The sequence below is a fragment of the Cottoperca gobio genome, chromosome 3 (assembly GCF_900634415.1).
Source record: "Cottoperca gobio chromosome 3, fCotGob3.1, whole genome shotgun sequence".
In the NCBI taxonomy this organism is placed as follows: Eukaryota; Metazoa; Chordata; class Actinopteri; order Perciformes; family Bovichtidae; genus Cottoperca; species Cottoperca gobio.
This window is the reverse complement of record NC_041357.1, coordinates 22,702,610-22,722,967: the sequence shown is the minus strand read 5'-3', so window position 1 is coordinate 22,722,967 and position 20,358 is coordinate 22,702,610. Positions and strand designations below refer to the sequence as shown.

Genomic DNA, 20,358 nt, shown 5'->3' with positions numbered 1-20,358 from the left:
CTTCAAATTGAGAATTACATTTTAAAAACGAACAAACTAAAATAAAATACATTTTAATTAAATACTCATTAATTATTTTCAAAAGCCACAGGGAGCCGCATCAGAGGGATGAAAGAGCCGCATGCGGCTCCGGAGCCGCGGGTTGCCGACCCCTGTACTAGACCAACCTGATGATGCCTTGTTGTGCTGCTCAAGTTGTGCTGATCAGCCTTACTGTATATCCCTGTGTGATGAATGCATCAGTGTGTTTATATGTAGCTTTTCTCTCTTCACTCCTCCAGGGAAAACCTGTTCCTTATAAATAGGACATGCCTGTGAGGCTGAAATGGTTGGCATAACTGCCTGGTTGGTTTTCTACTGCTATGTTGCCTTACTGCACCAGCTGTTGCGTGCATTTGTTTGGATCATGTGATAAATAAGTCTAAAACCTATTTTAGCTGGTCTTAAATGTGCTGTTGCTATCCATATGTCCCAGACCAATGAGTCCCCTATGGCTCCAAAGACGTCATTGAGTAGTTGTCGGCTGGATATGGATTTTAGATACGTGCCGTATGGAAGCGCAGCTTTGCTTTAGTTGGTATGTCGAGCTTTCTGAAATAGCAATCAGGGGTCACTTGAGCTAATTGTCTTGAAATCTCATCCTTGTCGTTCTTTAGATTATTTCAATCCTCTGGATTCTCTTCATGTTGTTAAATAGTTTGTGTATATGCCGAACGGAAGTGAAGTGAAATGATATCTGTCACTCAAGTTTCACTCTAAATCAATTTTAGGGCTGAGTTATTCTGAGCAATGCTGTCGTCAATATAGGCAATAAGTGCATAATTACTATTAAAAATGATCTTATTATATTTGTATTTTTGTTATTATTATATTGAATGAGTTACCCCCAGCCCTGTTGTTGCATACAATTAAGGATGGAAGAAACTATTTCTAGTCAACTCGACATACAGCCCTCATCATTTTAGCCAATTCACAGCATTGTTATTTCTTCCCATTATCTGATAGGTATGTACTGTCAGTTTGAGTGCATCACCACTAGCCATCCCTGTGACATGGTATTACAGTGGTTTTATAGAGTTACTTGAAATAATGTTGAGTCACCACCTAGGGGAAGAGGTAGTGACTGTGTTGCTTATTTCCAGTTAGCCTAGAGCAGAGACAACATACTGTCAAAGCCCTGATCCCGGCCTGGCTGACCTGCTAACCCACTGACTGACGATTGGCTAGGCGACTCTCATGAACAACACTGGCTTACACATGTACCACAAATTCCCGACTGACTGGCCAGCAACAGGAATTCCATGACATTACTAATAATGGAAGTTTATTCAATGTGCTCAAGACATCAGCACCAGCCTACAAAGCCAAAGCATTACATGCATCAGTAGTGAAATACAGAAATGTTTTTATTTGTTTTTCAGCATCTTAAGTGCAAAAATTAAACACTGAAATGCATTACATGTGAAAACAAAAAAATATAAACAATTTGCTATATCACAGAGGTTTATGTACTTATCTGTGAGGTGGTTCATGAATTTGTTTTGTTTCAAAGATTTGCTTGAATTTTTGTAAATATGGCACAAATACATTTTTATTTAAATACCTTTTGTAGGAACAATCTCTACTAGCAGGGTTCACAATTAACAGTTTTGTCCACTGGCCAAATGAAGAGTGAATGTTCATATAATACCAGCCACGCTGTAGATTAGCATTGTTTTTTGGCCACTTGCATATTTTACTAGCATTTGGCTGGTAAATGGGGCTAATTTTGCGTACTAATATATATACCTGTTTTTATTGTGTGACCTTAGACTAACAGTTGTGTGTTTTGTCTGTTCCACAGGGCTCCGGAGATTATTTTGGGATTGCCGTTTTGTGAAGCCATAGACATGTGGTCCCTCGGCTGTGTGATAGCTGAACTTTTTCTGGGCTGGCCCCTCTACCCTGGGGCCCTGGAGTACGACCAGGTAAACAACCTTCTTATCAACAACACTCAATTTTTACCTGCTCTTGGCTCTTGGCTCTTGGCTCTTGGCTCTTGGCTCTTGGCTCATACTGTTTTGGGGGTATTTCCCACTTTTCTATCCCCTCCTGTTGGCCTCCAGCTATCCTCTCTTTTCTCTTCTGTATGCAATTTATCCCAGCATCTCCTACTTATATGACTCAGTCTCTCCTCTCTCTACCATCTCCAGATGGAAACTGGTTTTCTCAGGCACAGGCACAGTGGGCCTTCCCTCCATTTATAGATCTTACCCTTTCTTAATCCTGTTCCCCTATAGGTCAGCCCCCATCCTTACACTGGCCAAATGGCTGTGTAAGTAGCGTTACATCCTCTGATTCCACCCAACCTGTTATTTTCCTATTCTCTTCTCTGTCCCTCTTTTTTTTCATTCATCCCCTACACTTTCCAATCAAGGCAACCCACAGAGGAGGGGGTTCAGTGTCTTTTGTTTCAGAGTTTGCGTTCAATCCAGTTTTTTTATTACAAACTTGCCTTCAGATTACTGACTCAGACATGGTTTGTTTGCGAGATACGTGATCCATGGCCACTATAGTCTAAATCCCCCAAAAGACGTGTTGCAAAGATTCAGTTTCGACGAGAAGCTGACAAAGCCTTAAAAAGGCAGACGGGAACGTTCAGCAGCAGAGTTAAGGACGGATGGCCTGAAGCTAGGACAAGAATGCAACATTGTCACAGTGTGTACAGAAAGACAAATCTGTTATTTTAATCTGTGTGAGATTTAGGCATTATGTCGTTTTAAGGGTGTTGAAGAGATGTTCTGCATGAGGATAACATGGAGAGGAAACTTTTGAGGTTAAGGGAAAGGAAAAAGTTTTTTGCATAATTACCCATGGAAAGAAGGACTGTGATGGATTGTTTGAATGAAGAAAGAGACCAAGTGACTTACAGTAACAAATTAGTGCAGTATTTACGGCTTCCCTGGTGACGTACATACCCTGAGGAATGTATCAGCTGGCGTCTGTGACAGTGAGCAGAAAGGCATATTATTGTGATTGATGGTATGTCTATTAGGATCTGTCGGGTGTCTGCCCCTCCCAGTGGAGCCCTGACAGTGTCTTCCCAGGACTAGACTGATGCTTATGGTGAGCTGCTTTACCCTACCCTGGAGCCCTATCTACAATCCTATCCAACAGAGCCTTGGTCAGATTCTGCTGTGTCCCATGCATCACCCTACATTACAGCACTCAGCCCCGCTGCACACTGCAGTCATACCAAAGTATTTTTTATTGCCCGGCATCGTTTTTCACTCTCCACAGGACAGACAGGAGAGATAACTCAACATCTCCGAAAGAGATTTGAATGAGCGCTGCACCACCAGTCTAAATATGATGAATCTGTTGTTGCAGGAACCAGTCAGCATGTCGCAAAGCTACTTTTCTTTCTTAGGGGAGCCTCCTCTATTTAGTAAGGGACTGCTTGGAGCTAATGGGGTTGACGAGGGTGGATCGGATACAGTTGGCATAGATAAGGAGTGTTAGAGATAATGAAATAAAAAAGAAAAAGAACAATCGAGAATGAACCCGTAGAATGAAATATGTACCAGATAGAGATCACAACGTACTATTTGTAAATTAGTGTAAACAGAGGGTGGATTGCATTAGAGGGCATGAATAATCTATAAAGAAAGCAAGAGTTTGTCGCATTAGATTCTAGCTTGTTGGATCTTGCACCTCTCATGTTACTGTCTATTGTTGCCTGCTGATTAAAATACCTGCAGTGAATTTTAAGCTCTAGATGTTCTCTGGGATGACTGAACTACCACCCTGGCCCGTTTTAGCAGAATGGTTATGTAGTAAAGTTGGAAGCACATCCTAGAGCTTCCTTGTTTTTACCCCTGTGCAAACCACCCCACATAGGAAACACTGTCTCTCTCTGTCATGCGGCCCACTGGCATGTGCAGGGTTCTCAATTTGGTCATGGAATTGTCCAATGAAAAGAAAGCTAATACAATGTGGGCCGATTCGTTTTACTTTGGTTTCTGGTGTTTTCTGGAGGCTTTAGTCTCATAATGAAGCAAAGTATTCATGCACAGTACTTAGATTCTTAGAAAATAGAAGAAGAACACAAACTCTTACTTGTCTGCCCATCCCCTCTCTCACAGTCACCCACAGCTCTATCAGTGACAGAAAAACGTGATATCGGATGACGAGGAATTACTTTTAGAAGTTGATGATGGTGATGATGATTTAGCAGAAGCCAACCACCATCCTTTCTATTCAAACATGTTTGATGTTAATAGTGTCCACGATAAACTAAAAATAGCGGCTCCCACTTCACTTGATATAAATAGATTAACTTGGTTTTCTTGCATTCAAACCAGAAGTTTTGTGATTTTACTTACAAGCTTTACTCTAGGAGTCCACAGTACATCAACAATCATTGAGTTTGAAAGGTTGAAGACATGGGTTTTCATAAACTGGCACTCCATGTGTGCTATATATACACACACACACACACACACAAACACACGCACATTCTAAAATAGAAAGTTAGACACATTCAAAATAGAAAGCTTGTACATTTTTATCGCCTACAATAAATAGCCAAATAGTCAGTAAACAGCTCTGCAGGTGACTGCTGGTGTGAGGTGTCATCCAGGGGCCACGGGGTGATCTGGCTGGAGCTGACTGAGTTGCTGCCACCCCCTTCTTCCCCCTTTTCTTGTTCTTATCTTTCAGCAAGGGGTCTTGTTCCATGCCACACAGCATACTGTATTTATAACTCTGGCTCCGCCTCTTCCCTTCCTCCCCTCTTGCTCTCCCCTCTTCTTACCTCATCCCCCCAGTCACACCATCTTTCACTTCACTTGTACAGCACAAAGCTGCTCACCTCTTTGATGTGACAAACCTCACGTCTCAGCCAGTGTCTCGTGGCTATGATTAGCCCTGGGTGCTGTAGTCTTGGGTATGATAATAATAAATGTAATTTATATAGCGCTTTTCAAGACCTCAAAGCCGGTGTGACTCCATTCCCCATATTGTTGTCTTGTTGTTCTTTCTTTAGACTCTCTTTACACTCACTGTCGATTGCCTTCTAGGCACAGTACAAGTTGTGCCACCATTGGGGTCAGTGCACACTATTGATCACCAAAGTGTGCTTGCTTTTTTTCTTTCTTCTTTGGGGCTCTGCCTAGCTGGCAACCTAAAGGATCTGCAAGAATAAGAGGATGTAGGCAGGGTCAGTGGAAGCAAAGAGGATTTAGGTTAGTGGGGGTTGGAAAGGTCAAGGCTCCAGAAGGAATGTTCCTGTTTGTAAGCTGGTACAAACTACTATAACCCAATGTCAAAATTGTGGAAGTGATTGTGCACCCGGGTAGGTAAGAAGGTGCGGGAACATTATTCCAAGCTGAGATGCAATTTCATTTATTGCAGTGACTGAGCAATATCATTGAAAAGCATCTTTTATGGAGTGTATTGTTATCTGGACTGCCATAAAGTAAATGCTGCCTGTGCTTCCTCTCTGCTTTGCAGCAGGCCCAGGCTCGCTAGATAGTTGTTATGTGCAGCTGTAGCTTTGCACCAGTGATCTCACTGGTTTGTGAGATCTCTGCAGAGACACGCCTTCCAGGAAAAATAAGGGTTTTCCCGTCACAAGAATTTTCTACCCACCACCCACACACACACTGGCTGTGTTGTTTTCTTGTTTCTGTTTATGTGATGTTTCTGAGCTACAGCTACATTATGGACATGAAAGGAGGGGAATTTAGTCGGTGTACTTTCAGGGTAAAGTTTGCTGGATTTGGCTGCGTCTGTAATCCTTGACTATGTAATGAATAGTGAATGTGAAAGACAGAAAATGAGAGAGAGAGATTTTGGTTGACGTAACCGAATTAGCATGTACTGGGAAAATTACTAAAGGCAAGGGCAAATCCAAAAGGGAGAAATGGACAGTGACACAATGTGTTTTATGATACTTGTGTGCGTTGAGATAAGCGAGGGGATCTCAGTCTTCCCATCCAAATCTCTTAGCAGATGAGATAACATTCATCATGTATGCTGTCGGAATGCATTGCTCGATCATAAACTCCTCTGTAGCCAACTAACATGGACATGGGTTCCACCCACACAGACACATTGCCGTATTTGCACTTCAGCAACAGATATAAGCCAAATGCTCTTGAGGTTCAACACGTTATAGGCTTCCAACAGAAACATTTTTCAGTCTGTAATTCACTTTTTAGATGTGAGGTGCGTCATGGAATTCACTGGGACAAACTCACTCATTCACAATTAGCAGGCAGCAAGGTGGAAGCTTTATATTAGTTTACTACAGAGGTGAAGACGTGTTTGTCTGCCTTGCATCTAGATTTGTGTTGTTCAAAGAGAAAGGGAGAGATAGACCTGATTATCGTAATCTATTGGTGCAGTGACTCCTTCATGATCCTCACCGTTCTCCCCATATACGTGGCTCTTGTTTTCTTAGCGGCGCTGAATCTGTAACGGTTGTTGTCCTTTACACTTGGGTGTGATTGACGTCAGCCAGGCTTCTCACTGGTCTCCTCTCATAAACCTGTGTGCGACACTCTCGCCCAACAGCATCTGACTGACGAGCGTCATTACTCAGCAAAGCATTTGGCATTGAGACTGTAGGAACCTTGTTATCAAAGTTAACATGAAAAGACCATGACACCTTTCAGAGATCATAAACACAAGCTGCGCTCGGTACATAGGTCTCATTTGGGTTTAGCCCTTTGTCTGGAATGTGCCATCTTCAAGGTCTTTGCAGCTGTCCCCACTATGTACACGTCAACAGTAACTTCAACTCTGAGGGACTTGATAGTGTGATGTCAGTATGAATTACCTTGTAAATGATCAGAACATAAAAGAGTGCGTCAGTATAAAGTCCTCCGGTGACAGGTTGGTTTCAGAGAGAGTGTGGATGATGGAGAAATCTACAATAACGGGGGGGGAAAAAAACAGCATTTAAGTGATAATGTTGATTATTTAATGTAACATGGTATTACATAAACCAATAAGAATTATCTTTTTTCTTTAGCTATAAGATTTATTTCTTCTTCTCTTCATATTATTTTTTCTTCCTTGCTTTCCTCCTTATGTCCAACAGATCCGCTACATTTCACAGACACAAGGTTTTCCAGGGGAACATTTATTGAATACGGGGACAAAGACGACACGGTTCTTTTGCAGAGAGTCTGACTCAACGTATGCAGCATGGAGACTAAAGGTGAGGAGTATTTGCACACCTGCAAAATATGGCAACTTGGCTTATTGCCACTTAATGAAAACAACTAACCTCTGCCCTTGTTTTGCTTCACTGAAAGCTAATGGTGAAAATCATACGTCAGCACTAACTGTTTACAGATATTTTCTTCCTCCCCTCTGGGCAAACAAAGACTGCAGTTTTCAATAAAGAAGCAATTGTAGCTTTCCGGAAGCAAACCGAAACATGCACAGAAGGACTTATCGTTGAAATAAAAATACAGTCATCTAGTCACACGTACTTTGAATCAGCTTAAGGTTCCACAATGAGGAAATGCATTTTGGGAGCACAACATTAAATGAGCCCCTTTTTATAGCAACATGAAACCATTAAAATCGTAACACAACTGAGCACAGCAACTGCTTTGCTGAATTCACTCAACATATTCTTTTTCTGTAGTCAACAGATGAGCACGAGACGGAGACGGGAATGAAATCAAAGGAGGCCAGGAAGTACATCTTCGGCTGTTTGGATGACATAGCGCACGTATGTTCAGCTGTTCAGACCACAATGTACCCTCAGAGGAAGTTCAACTGTTAAAAGGCTACTGGGTTTTTTACCACAGGAAGTACACCCACACCTGTGTGAACACATTACACATCTTATTACTTAGAAAGAAAAGACTTCCCTTCAGCTAAACCCAAAATAAAATAGAAGTGAAGGTTCAGGTTTCACTCACTACTCTCTGTAGAAACACACCACATGTGGAAATTTCCCGAGCAAACATCGATGCTTCTTCAGGTCTGTTATTTTCGTACGTCAGAGGAGATTCTTGAGAATTCATGTTCGTGACGAATTGTTTATCATTCTTAAGTAATCAGTATCATATTACAAATTCTTTGCTTCATCATACTCCTTTTTACTTTACCTTTTTAGTATGTTATTCTGTTGATGAACACTTATTCAGACCAGTAGTTTTAACAGTAAAATGTTTGTGTTCAAGGTGAACTTGGTGATGAATCTGGAAGGTAGTGACTTGTTGGTGGAGAAGGCGGACCGTCGGGAGTTTGTGGGCCTGCTGAAGAAGATGTTGTTGATCGATGCAGAACAGAGGACCTCCCCTGCCGAGGCTCTCAGTCACCCCTTTGTGACAATGCAACACCTGCTCGACTTTCCCCATAGCAACCAGTGAGTTCGCTTTGTCTCTGATCTTTTAGACATGTTGTCGTTTTGACCTTCATACACAACTTTAACTCTCTGTGTGACTCCTCTGCCTGTAGCGTCAAGTCATGTTTCCACATCATGGATGTTTGCTGGACTCGTCCCAGTGCATACGAGGCGGCCAACAGAAATAAAGGTCCTTTCATCAGACCTGTGACCACAACCGCTGCTGCCTCTGTCAACCACCCATACAGCAAGATCACCGGTGTCCACGCACAAGTAAGTCTATTAGGATGTTTTTCCATCACGATCTGCTATTTCTATGTGTGGTGGAGTGTTATTACACACACGCTCAGCAATCTTTTGATCAGGGAATATCATAAATCAGGGAAGCATAACACCAATAACTTGGTGTGTGTGTATATATATATATATATATATATATATATATATATATATATATGAATTATATTATGTATTTCTTGTTTCCTGATCTGGGAATTAAATCAAACGTCACAATATCTGAGTAATGGAATAATCACAGATGGTGTGGGTCATTGACATGCAGTGTGTTGTTCTGTTCATCTGCTGCTGTGAAGACTGATCATGTAGACAATTTCCTGGCCTTTATTGCTTACGTGTGTGCCGACTCACCAATCTTATTACGTCCGAGCAGTGCTGTCATGGCAACAAAATCACGTCATGTTTCTGAGGTCATGGCAACGGTGCACATCACTGTTGTTGCTGAGGAAAAACAGGAGCTGACCCTTTTTTTTTTGGCAATGCATCTTAATAAAGAAAAAAAGAACAACTGGTCACATTCTTTGCACAATAAAACTGCTCAGCTACAATTTCTGTTTCCATGGAGCAGTATAGTAAACGGTAAGCATTTATTTTTCAGGAGAATTTAACATGAAAATGTGGAGGCCTTTTTAGTATTATCCTCTGAAAGGCTGCTTTGTGTTTACTATCATGTGTATGGGGGTTGGGTCATATGCAGGAGCTGTAGCAGAACAATATGGGCCTAGTTCTCATTATTCTATAAATGTGATTATAGCCAGACACGAGAGACGCCTGAGTAGTGAAGCAGAGGCACATGCTTAACTGTTCTTTGTTTAGCCCTTAGGCCGGTCTCAAGAAGAACGTTCAACATTGTCAGGCAACCTTTTAGTTATCCGTCTTGTCTAATCTTTTTATCGAACCTTGTGAGCCTGGTTAATTGGTTTATCAGTTTCATATAAAAATGTGTCCAATCACATGCGATATCAACGTATCAATAGCAGTATTTTTATGAGATGAAAGTATTCATCAAGATTTGCCTAATTAAAGCATGGAGACTCCAATTTCCAGGGAGTTGCAGAAGTATGCCTCAGATTCCTTTTGATTCAGTACCCTGAACTCTTTCTGGAGTAGATCAGCCATGTGTTCGAGGTTACAGTATAATCTACCAGAGGTGAGCCAAGTCAGCCACCGTTTTTTGGCTGAAAAGCCAGGGTTATACCTAGTGGTGATTGACGAACCCATTAAACTCTTTTAGTGCAAGACAGGCTGTGCTGCGTCTGGCTGAAATACAGACTATTCATGGCAGAGATGTCGCCATCTACTGGCTCTTTAATGCCATTGTTGATCATTGTAATACCTCAGAAAAGTCTAGTGATATCACTTTTTCCTTTTTGAAGGGATTAGCCCCATCGGCCACTTCAGTAATGCACCCTGGGATACCACTGCAGGCCGGAGGTGGTCAGTTTGGATGCAACGATTCATTTCAGCAGGCACTCATTCTTTGTCCCCCAACCATTCAAGGTAGGATGTTTAAATCTTTATTTCACTTGTTTATTATCCGTTGTGGTGGTTAGACTAAATATCTTAAAGTCAAATATTACCTGTCCATTCTCCCTGCAGGAATTCCCACCAACGCAGTTAAACCAGCAGGCTACTCTGTTCGAATGGAAGCTTCTGTGCCTCTGGTCACTCAAGCACCCCCTATCCAGCCCATACAAATCAGACCTGGAGTCATCACACAGGTGAGGGGGTAGCAAGGATAGGAATGATGGCAATAGAGGAACATAGACTGACATGAAGGGACAGCTTGGCTTCATTATTAAGTGTTGATCAGGAAAACTTGTTGACCGATAACTTCATTATTTATATTTAGAGTCATTTAGAACATAGACGTGTGTGCGTGTGTGTTGTGTGTGTGTGTGTAATAAAGTTGATAAGTGTATCTTTGATGTGTAAGCGGATGAAAGCATCATTGAAAATGACTAGATGTAATCGCTCTGCTTCTGTAAACTTCAACAGGCCTGGTCCAACCGCGCACAGCAGATCTTGGTGCCCACTTGGCAGCAGGTGACATCAGTGCCCCCACCACCAACTACTTTGGCATCTGACACTGTGGGGGGCTCACAAAGATTGGGTGACTGGGGGTAAGCAATTTGTGTGTTTGTTGGGCACAATATCTTCTTGATACATTATCCTTATCCTTTCTTTATATGTGCCATATAGTTTCAATATGTAGTATTATCTAAAGCAATATGTGTTCGTGCTTTATTACGTTAAGTTGCTATGTACACCCATGGTAAATGTCTACTGCTCTGCGCTTGCTCCCCTGAATATTAATGATGACTCGATGAGTCATACATGTCCCTTGGGACCAGTGACTGAGACCATTTTGTCGGTGATGGTGCTAAAGGCTTTTGCAATGTTCTGTTTCCTTAATACAGGAAAGTGCGTCCCCATGGTAACCATTACAGCTCCATGATTGCACACCCTCAGCCGTTCTTAACCAACCAAATGACCATGTCCACCCACCAGCCAATCAACATAGGCATTGCACATGTGGTGTGGCCACAGCCAGCTGCCAACAAGAGAGCAAAGCCCTGTGTAAACAGGTATATCACGTAAGTTTTGCAACTAAAACACACATGTACATGAACTAATAGGGGCTCCTTCCTTTCTGAAAGTGGATTGTTTTCTTAAACAGGGGCAGCAACTACTCCCAAAACACGAACGTCCAAAATTTTGCATGCCAGTCCCCAAAGATGGCCGATACAGCAAAGAATGTGCAGCAGGTAGAAGCCAGATGCCCAGAGGAAGGACACACTGCTGCAGAGGAGCAAAGAACAGTGCAGGTGGAAGAGGATGATGAGAACTGCTGCAAGGTAGAGCCAGACTGTGAGGAGCTTTCGGTTTCGCAGGAGCAGCGGCAGGCCATGGTGATCTCTGACCTTGGTAGCCCGACTGTTAGTGTGATCAGTATTAGCAGCGACGAAGAGGAGAGCGCACAAAGACACTCAATGGGGGAGTGAGTACTGACCGCCATGTTCCTTCTAACGATATTTACTAAATTCGTAATGAAAATGTTGTATCTTATTTATTTTGTCGTCTCTCTGCACACAGGTGTAAGGGCAGTGCAGCCTGTGAGGCGTGTCAGAGCACCGTCAGTATGGAGAGAGTGTGTTCCCTCAGCAGTCCAGACAGCACGCTCAGCACCAGCTCTTCAGCCTCAGCCCAGTCCAGCACCTCACCCTGCAAACACCCCAACAGGTACGGTCAATGCAACTCATTCAAACAAAGCTCCTACAAATGTTCTTCCTGGTTCTACATTAGTTGCTAAACCGCAACAAACGAGATACCCGTAACCCCCTTCCTCGTTGCCCTCTTGCAGTATGTCAGACGACGAACAGGAGAGCGGTTGTGACACAGTGGACAGCTCGCCTGCCTCAGACGCCTCTGGCCATAGCAACAGTCCCTTCACACAGCGACGCTTCATCGCCGACAGCAACCAGAACTGCGAGCCCCGTGTGGCGTGCGTTGCCCCAGAGACCGAGCCCAGCAAGCCAACAGCTCGTACTGTTGTGGTGCCTCCAATGAGAGTGCAGAACAGCAACAACAACTACCCTGCTGTCAGTGAAACATATGGCCACACAGGTAAAACTGGACATATGATGGATTATAACACAAATACATTCAGTATGTTCCTTATTTAATTCTGACTTACCCCTGTCATGATGACTTTAGTTGGATGATTTGCTCTCCCACAAATAATTGCGATAAACAATATTACTGTCATTTTAAGACCATTTTATGCCACTGCTATAATAATAATAATAATAATAATAATAATGATAATAATACAATAGCATAATAATGAAAGTACACCTTTTCAAAGAGCGATGAACCCGTTCATTCTTAAAAAATATTCAGACACTGGAATTGGAATGTGAAAATATACAACATGAAATATAAACATCCTAAATATATAAAACCTAAATAAAATAAAACGACGGAACCAGAACAATGAATCCATTTGGACTTTTCGGGCTCTGTTAACATAAATGGCACTTAAATAAATAAATATATATATGTAACATTTGGCACAGGGGTATCAATAGTCATTGATTCCTTAACGGGCAATACTGTCAATCCAGTTTCTTAATGGTTGGGACCTTTTGTTAACAACAAGTGTGAAGTAACAACATCTTATCTTTAAGTTATATAGGTTACAACAAAACTCAAACGCAAAATGTTCCCACACTGAAGGTGTGGCGATAAATCGATAAGGTAAAAATGATCGAGCCAATCCATATAAATTTGGGTTAGGGTTAGTTAAGAAATGGCGGAAGTGGCAGTGTGGCCCGTGTATTAGACAAATGTTATTTCTAAACCTAAATTATCGCATAATTAAAGAATGTGACAGGACACCTTTTCTTTGGCACACTCAGCGTTGTGTCTGGAGTACATTCTGATGGTGTTATCCAGTCTCAGAAGACTTGCAAGTGCATGAGTAGGTCATGCAAGCTCAAACATCCAGTCATCACTGCTGCTGTCTGCTCCACAGGTCACATGGCCTGGGATTACGCTGTCTTTGTAGACCACAGAGGTTCTCACAGGTGATTATGGGTGACCTGCCCTGAAGTATCTGCTCTGATCTCTGGAGTGTATATTTGTTTGCTGTCATCACTCCTTACTCTGGCTTCAGACTGACTCTGAGCTCCCCTGTATCTGTGTGGATGTGCACTTTTGAAAGATACATAACACATGCGTAATTGCCCCACAATGATGAATGTCCCCCAATATAAATATTCAAAACATGGATGTCAAGCAGAGGTCATGAAGACATTTTCTGGCTGTCATAAACAAATGTTTAATGAATGGTTCATTCTGATGTTAAAGTGGAGTTACGCATGCTATATGTAGGCTTTATTAACAGCTGTGGTCAGTGGGACATCTCTGTCTTTCTCAGCAACTGAATATATTTAAAAGCCTCTCTATAGTTATTTTAAAGTAAAGGGTTCAAATGTAAATCCTCAGTGAGAATCATACAGCGTCATATCATTTTTCAAAGGCACCCCCCAACCCTCAATCTATTAAAATGAAAGCCCCACATAAAAGGGCACAGTTTGCTATTTTAGTGCTACCAGGTGTATTTATAGCTGATGGTCTGACCCCACTATAAGCTCTATGAACAAGCTTAGTTACCGACTCCCAGACCCCCACAAACATATCTATTTATAATGGTCTGGATCATATTCGGAGGACATTTGCCACTATGTTTAAAGATTTGGACGTGATCAAACACAGCTGAAATCACTGATAAGCCTTCAAAGCCTCCTGCCACAAATGTTGCCATTTCTGCAGTTGTAGTTGGATCAAATCCATGGTTGCTTTTTTTTTTTGTGCCTCTTGCCTGCCCTTATTTACACTGTGATATTGATAGTGGGACACCAAATTGTCTGAATTAACACATGTCATCTCCATCTCTCTGTGTGTTTCTTCGTCCCACCTTCTTTACTTGACCTCCTACCTCCAGTCTTGGAGTCTTCATGCCAGTCCAAAGGGCGAGGCATTCCTGGGCGACAACATCACCACACCACTCCCCTCCTCAACAGGCCGCAGAAGATCACCCCTGCATTCCAGCCCCAGCAACAGCAGCCTATAGGCTTTGGGCAGGTGAGCACAAGCAGTCATATGTATACATGTATTTCAGTCACAAACAAGATATACACAAGAGCACTTAAACATGCACCGCTTTATACGTTTCATTTGTTGAGGGTTGTTGGCTGCAGAGAGACATTGGGAACATCGATCGAGCAGAATATACGTATGTGTATATGCGTACTTGTATGGCCAAAGAGAATTTGTGTTTTATTGAAGATGCAAAATATATTTAATCTTCATGCAAAAACAGGTCAGAGCGGGGGGGTTATTGGCGCTTACGCACGATCGCGGTGTAATCGCTGGCGGCGGTAATGCTTCCGACAGGGTGTCCCACTGGCTGTGGGAAGTTCAATTTTATTCAAGTCATTGTGTCCTGCAGCTGCCCCTTTTCTGGAATGTGAAGAAGTTGGCAAACTGTACCAGAAAGTGCAATTTCCAAAGTGGTTGTGACTACACTCTGTACATTCACAGGATAAAATAAGCTAATATTTTGAATTGCAACTATTTTCTTTTTATAGCAGAGCAGCAGCCAAGAGAACACTTTAATACGATAACTGGAACTTGATTCAGCCGCCACATTAGCTTTAACAAATCCACCAGCTCTGCTCAAACTTACTCACAGTTGGTGGGGGGGAACATTTCCAACTGTGTTTAAGGGCTGAGGGTATTTACAGTACGGCTGCTTATTTAATGATTTGCCAGTAAGACAAAGAGAATGAATAGAAGACTGTAATGTTATACAAACAAAGTAAGACGAGGTGAGGGTTAATGACTTATTAGAGACGCAACGTTGATGTGTAAAAATGTGGACACAGCAGCATCTAGTGGTTCATAAAGAAAACAAACAATACTTTGTGTCGACCGTGACTCTGACCAGCCAGATATTCTCTCCCTCAGGTGCAGCATTTCGGTTCCTGCCATCAGGAATGGAACGGCAACTATGCCCACCGGAGACCACAGGCCTATATCCCTCCCACCATGCATGGGCACACATTCACCCTGTCCCACAGCAGCCCAAACCACACTACGGGCCCCCACCCCCACCTTGGGGGCCACCCGCACACCCAGCCCACCTTACTGTCCTACCAACCGTCTGGTCCTCTGGTCACGGCTGCACCCGTGGCCCACCTCCTGGCTTCCCCTGTAGCCTCCCGCCCCATCCTCCAGCCCACCTACAGCATCTCTCACCCGGCAGGCATCGTGCATCAGGTCACAGTGGGCATCAACCCCCGGCTGCTGCCCTCCCCCACCTTGCACCCCCAGGGCCAATTCAAGCCCCTCTTTCCCCCGCACTCCTACATTGCCTCGCCCGCCTACGCCAGTTTCCCTCTCAGCCCCACCAAAATAAACCAGTACCCTTACATCTGAGCGTGGCTGCCCAGGTACCCTTTATACCACCCGAGGGCTAACGGAGAAGGGGAGAAATTTATCTTAAACCACAAACAACATGGTTTTCATTTCCGAAACCATGGCACAACCACAGAGAAAGCAAGCTATTTTTTGAAACATGTAGACTTGGGTGTAATTGAACTTCAAGCTTTAAAAAAAATAAATAAAAGAGTTCCAATGGTGGAGATGATTTGGGCAACAATTAAGAAGGAAATAATGTATGAATGATTGAATGAAAGAACGAATGAGTAGTTAAACTCACACTTAATGTGTTTTGCACATTTGATATATATCTTTGCATTGGATCTTCTACGAATACTCCTCAAAACAGGTAAAATAATTGGGGTGGTGTTGAATAGTTAGACTTTGCACCCCTGATCCCAGCTATTTTTCTATATTGCCTTCTTACGTGTGCAAGACACATCCATATTTGTAAAGCCATCCCAGTCTCTAGCTCTAGATTGACAGATGCACACGTTGTCCACAGTGTATGTTGTACTGCGTTTGAAGTATTTGTACCTTTTCGGTGTCTTTTGGTGTTAGCAATGTCAAGTCAATTAACCGATTTTATATAGGGTTGTTCCTCACGCTGCATGTGGTCTTGCATGAGCAAAAAATGTAAACGGAAAGAAACATAGACGTTGCTCTTATTGTTTGTGTCACAAGACTCGCTGCATTGTATAACTGTCCCCAGCCATAGTGCCTTACATATTTGAGGTTGTTAATGTTACTACTTATATATGACTATATACATGAATATTAATGTACTGGACTGCAGCACTTGAAATTCCAATCGGTCGATGCATCCTATGTGTGAGTATGCATATGCACACGTGTATATGTCCATGCATAGCCTGCATGGAAGTGATGTATCGCGGATAGCGGTGCTTATCTTTTGGAGTCAGTGTGTAGTGAGTTTTTTTTTTTTACTGTTCTTTCAAGAAGAACAGCATGCTTTGCTGTTGCGAATACTTACTGTTTCATTAAAAATCTCTTTTGTTCTCCCTTTTCCCCGAATGAACTAGTGTACAAAGTGCAAGTACTGAGTATAGCTTAATATTTGATAATCACTTTCTATTTAGTGAAACTATTATTACAAACAGTATTTGTACTGTTTGATGAAACTGCAATACAATCTGAAATAGTCGTCGATTCGTTTTCTTTTTCGTCTTCGTATTTTCATTTTGAGTGTTTTCACTTTGTTTCTTAGATGTTTAGAAGTGTGGTGGGCATGGCTTTGATTAGGTAAGGAAGAAAATGCAAATGAATTCACGGTATGGAGTTTTCTAAGCCCGAGCAAACCATGCAGTATTCGATATACACACATATATGGACATATATTATAGAGCTAGACTATTTAGTACAGATGCTTGATAAGGTGTGAGTTAATTGTGTGCAATTCGCTCATTTATGCATGTGTGACAAAGTTAACTTTTCCCCTTTACATTATACCATTTGTTAAAGGCTTAAGGCTTATCTGTGTCGACTGCTTATTTTATACATTCCGTCAGGGAGGATATATACATATGCATATACATATATAGATATAGATATAGATATAGATATAGATATAGATATATATATCTATATATAGATAGATAGATAGATATATATAGTAGATATATAGATATATATAGATATATATATATAGATATATATATATATAGATATATATATATATAGATATATATATATATAGATATATATATAGATATATATATATATAGATATATAGATATATATATATAGATATATATATATAGATATATAGATATATCTCTCGCTCTATCTCGCTCTCTCGAGATCTCTCTACATCGATATCTCGCTCTCTCTCTCTCTCTCGCTCTGCTCTCTCTCTCTCTCTCTCCCTCTCTCTCTCTCGCTCTCTCTCTCTCGCTCTCTCTCTCGCTCTATCTCGATATATATATATATATATATAGATATATATATCTATATAGATATATAGATATATATATATCTATCGATGGGAGCACCAGTCGATATATATGTAGATATGCTGTGTGTGCATTTTATCTGTTAGTTATGTGTGTAATTATTTTGGTCTTTTATTTTCAAATGAAGTTGCTTGTGCAGCACCAAAGACTGTAATTCATTTCCTGAGCAAGGTAGCTATTCTGTTTGCATAAACCTCAGTTATATTGTAGTCGTAGAATGGGGTTAAATTAAAACAAAAATTGTATTTAAAAACAAAAAAAAAACGGCCGAGGTTTTGTCTTGCTTGTTGGGCAATTAATAAGTCGTATCATTTCTTTCTTGAATGTATCATAGGTAAGCTGCTATATGATGATTGCCACTTCGATAGCTGTGAAATTAGGTGATTTCTCTGAGTTTAAACCTAGCGTTGCTATTTTTTGTATAGGTCCCTAATTATCTGAAATAGAGGTGGTTTTGATTTTTGTGTTTTTGCGTTCATATTTGGAGTGTCATTGTAACTACTGTATTGCTGATGATGAACATTAGTTGCATTTGTTGTTTCTCGGGGTGTGTGTTTTTTGCATCAGTATTTTATCCTTATTAACCTTTTGGGCTCATCACTGCATATAAATGATGTATCAATGTAACTTAATTTTTTGTATGTTTTCATATTGACGTTTTGTACACATTTAAAGCTGTAGCTTGCAGGATTGATTTAACTTTTTCATTGTGCATATACACGGTATACTACCAGTACTCCTTTTGTTGTGTTACAGGAGCACTGTATGAAAAGAAATCCATTATGTTCATTGAAAAAGCAAAACGTAATGTGTCCACGAACAAACACACTCGCCACTTAGCACTCATGCAGTAGTAAGGTGTGTAAGGGTTTGGGGTGATTAGACTGTGTCCAATAAATTTAGCCCAATGTTTCTGTTCCGAAATAATGTTTTACAACTGGTTTTACTGTTAAATTGTTTTGAACAAATATTTATTGCAACCTTTTCAATGTTATACATGGCTAGAATATCAGTTTCACAGTTTGTTATTCTAAACTGCCTTGTGTTCGGATCGCTTTCCCCTTTACGAGTGTCTCATATCAAAATGATGTTTTGTCAACGCAAAACTGTGGCCATTGTTATGTGTTCCTTACCGAAATTGAGACAGTGTGAGCAGCACTGTGTATGTGCCTTGAGCTTCAGAAAGTGAGAATTCAAGATGGTGATTCCTCTCCTCTTATTTGAGGAGGAAGGCATAGAATCCACTAACAGTCCGTTACCATATAGAGTAGTCTTTTAATGGTCACACGACCAGGAATAAAACAAAACGACCACAATCCACGTCCTCTGATCAGCTTGTAGACACGACGGAGGACATGTACATGGTGGGGCTCTTGTTTCAGATAGCCGCCACCAAAGCCTCTCTGTGATAACACACCACACTCACAATAAAACACACACACACACACACATACGCTTTGAATGATATGACACTCAACCATCTTTGGATAGTCACTCTGGCTGAACAGCAGATGCAATACTTTACATTGTGCGGTCATTGCGCCACCAAGTGTTCTTAGATAATCTCCATGCTTAACGTTAGCTCGCATGTACACCTAAGTTGCTTCACTTTGTATGCCTCCAAGCAGTCTGCTCAGAGCAGCTTGTCCATCGTGCAAGTTAAGGTAGAGCGGGAGTAACCGGAGCACAGTTGACAACACTGGCCTGTTAAAATCCGAGGAGCCGCACTTTATATCCAGTCTCAATCTGGATGTTTATTCTGTGTGGAAACTGCTCTGTCCAGGTGGTTATTGTGGTTTCTCTGCACAGTCAGTCATGAGTGTAATACTCCACATTTTAAACACTGACATCGATGTGGTCGTATGTATTTTGATAGCTTGTTTTCTTACCTGTACGCTTTACTGATCATACTCGAGTATCACTTTGGGAAAGAAAGCTTATGACGACGAGGCATGAACTTGGCAGATTAGTGCTTGAAATAGTTCCCCAGTAATAAGCATGTGAAATGTAATCTGTGTTTTGATTCCTCCAAAGGTATTCACCAGCAATGCGCCTGCATAAACTCTCCCATACTTGTTAGGAAAAGAATGGATGCAAGAGGAGAGAACTGTTTTATTTTCCACACGATTGACACCTTGGGTTTAACTTTTCTTTTTTGAGGATTCGTGTAACATTTAACTGATAAAACAAGTCATTTGTAAAAAGGTATGACTTTGATATCAGACAACAAATCCTTTTAGAGATTTTAATTCAGGGTCTGTATAAGTCTAAATGTACTACTGTGTTACTCTTTGATTTGATGAGGTTTGTTTTACTCAAGCTCTTACTTTTCTGGTCATCTGTATCAATTTCAGAGTTAATTCACACTGCAAGTTATAGAATCATCTATTTAGATTGCTCGTCAGATAGACTTGATTATGAAATCAGAACTGTTACTGTTTTAATACCTGTAGATTTTATTTTGTGGCTTTTGTTTATTTTTGTTTAATTTTGCTTTTTTATTTTGTGCTACACTAGTTTGCCATGTAGCAATTGCACTGTGCAATATTTACAGTATGAGGACTGGGAAAACTAACTATGGATGTGATGTCTCTTTACAGTTTGCGATAGTGTTTCCTCTCTAGTTCTCAGTGATGTAGGTGTGACCAAGCCTTCTCTACTTTGTCACATTAAGCGGGTTTTCCAGGTGACTCTTTTGGTGAGTGTCAAAAAAAGACTTTATGGTGTATT

The 20,358-nt window shown here is 41.3% G+C and overlaps 1 protein-coding gene across 3 annotated transcripts in view; it reads left to right on the top strand.

Moving 5' to 3' along the window:
* The window catches only part of hipk3b (homeodomain interacting protein kinase 3b), a 33,989-nt gene extending 17,164 nt beyond the window's left edge, over positions 1-16,825 (top strand). For 2 of the 3 annotated variants that reach the window (XM_029457482.1, XM_029457492.1), the window contains exons 3-17: positions 1,844-1,967; positions 7,088-7,207; positions 7,643-7,729; positions 8,187-8,371; positions 8,464-8,623; positions 10,024-10,147; positions 10,247-10,368; positions 10,646-10,770; positions 11,068-11,244; positions 11,328-11,648; positions 11,744-11,890; positions 12,012-12,274; positions 13,185-13,236; positions 14,157-14,296; positions 15,182-16,825. In XM_029457482.1, coding sequence (XP_029313342.1) covers positions 1,844-1,967; positions 7,088-7,207; positions 7,643-7,729; positions 8,187-8,371; positions 8,464-8,623; positions 10,024-10,147; positions 10,247-10,368; positions 10,646-10,770; positions 11,068-11,244; positions 11,328-11,648; positions 11,744-11,890; positions 12,012-12,274; positions 13,185-13,236; positions 14,157-14,296; positions 15,182-15,693 — 2,659 coding nt within the window. In that variant the 3' untranslated portion in view covers positions 15,694-16,825. The remainder of the gene's footprint in view (positions 1-1,843; positions 1,968-7,087; positions 7,208-7,642; positions 7,730-8,186; positions 8,372-8,463; positions 8,624-10,023; positions 10,148-10,246; positions 10,369-10,645; positions 10,771-11,067; positions 11,245-11,327; positions 11,649-11,743; positions 11,891-12,011; positions 12,275-13,184; positions 13,237-14,156; positions 14,297-15,181) is intronic. The other variant, XM_029457502.1, reaches the window with a different exon arrangement.
* The last annotated feature ends 3,533 nt before the right edge of the window (positions 16,826-20,358 follow it).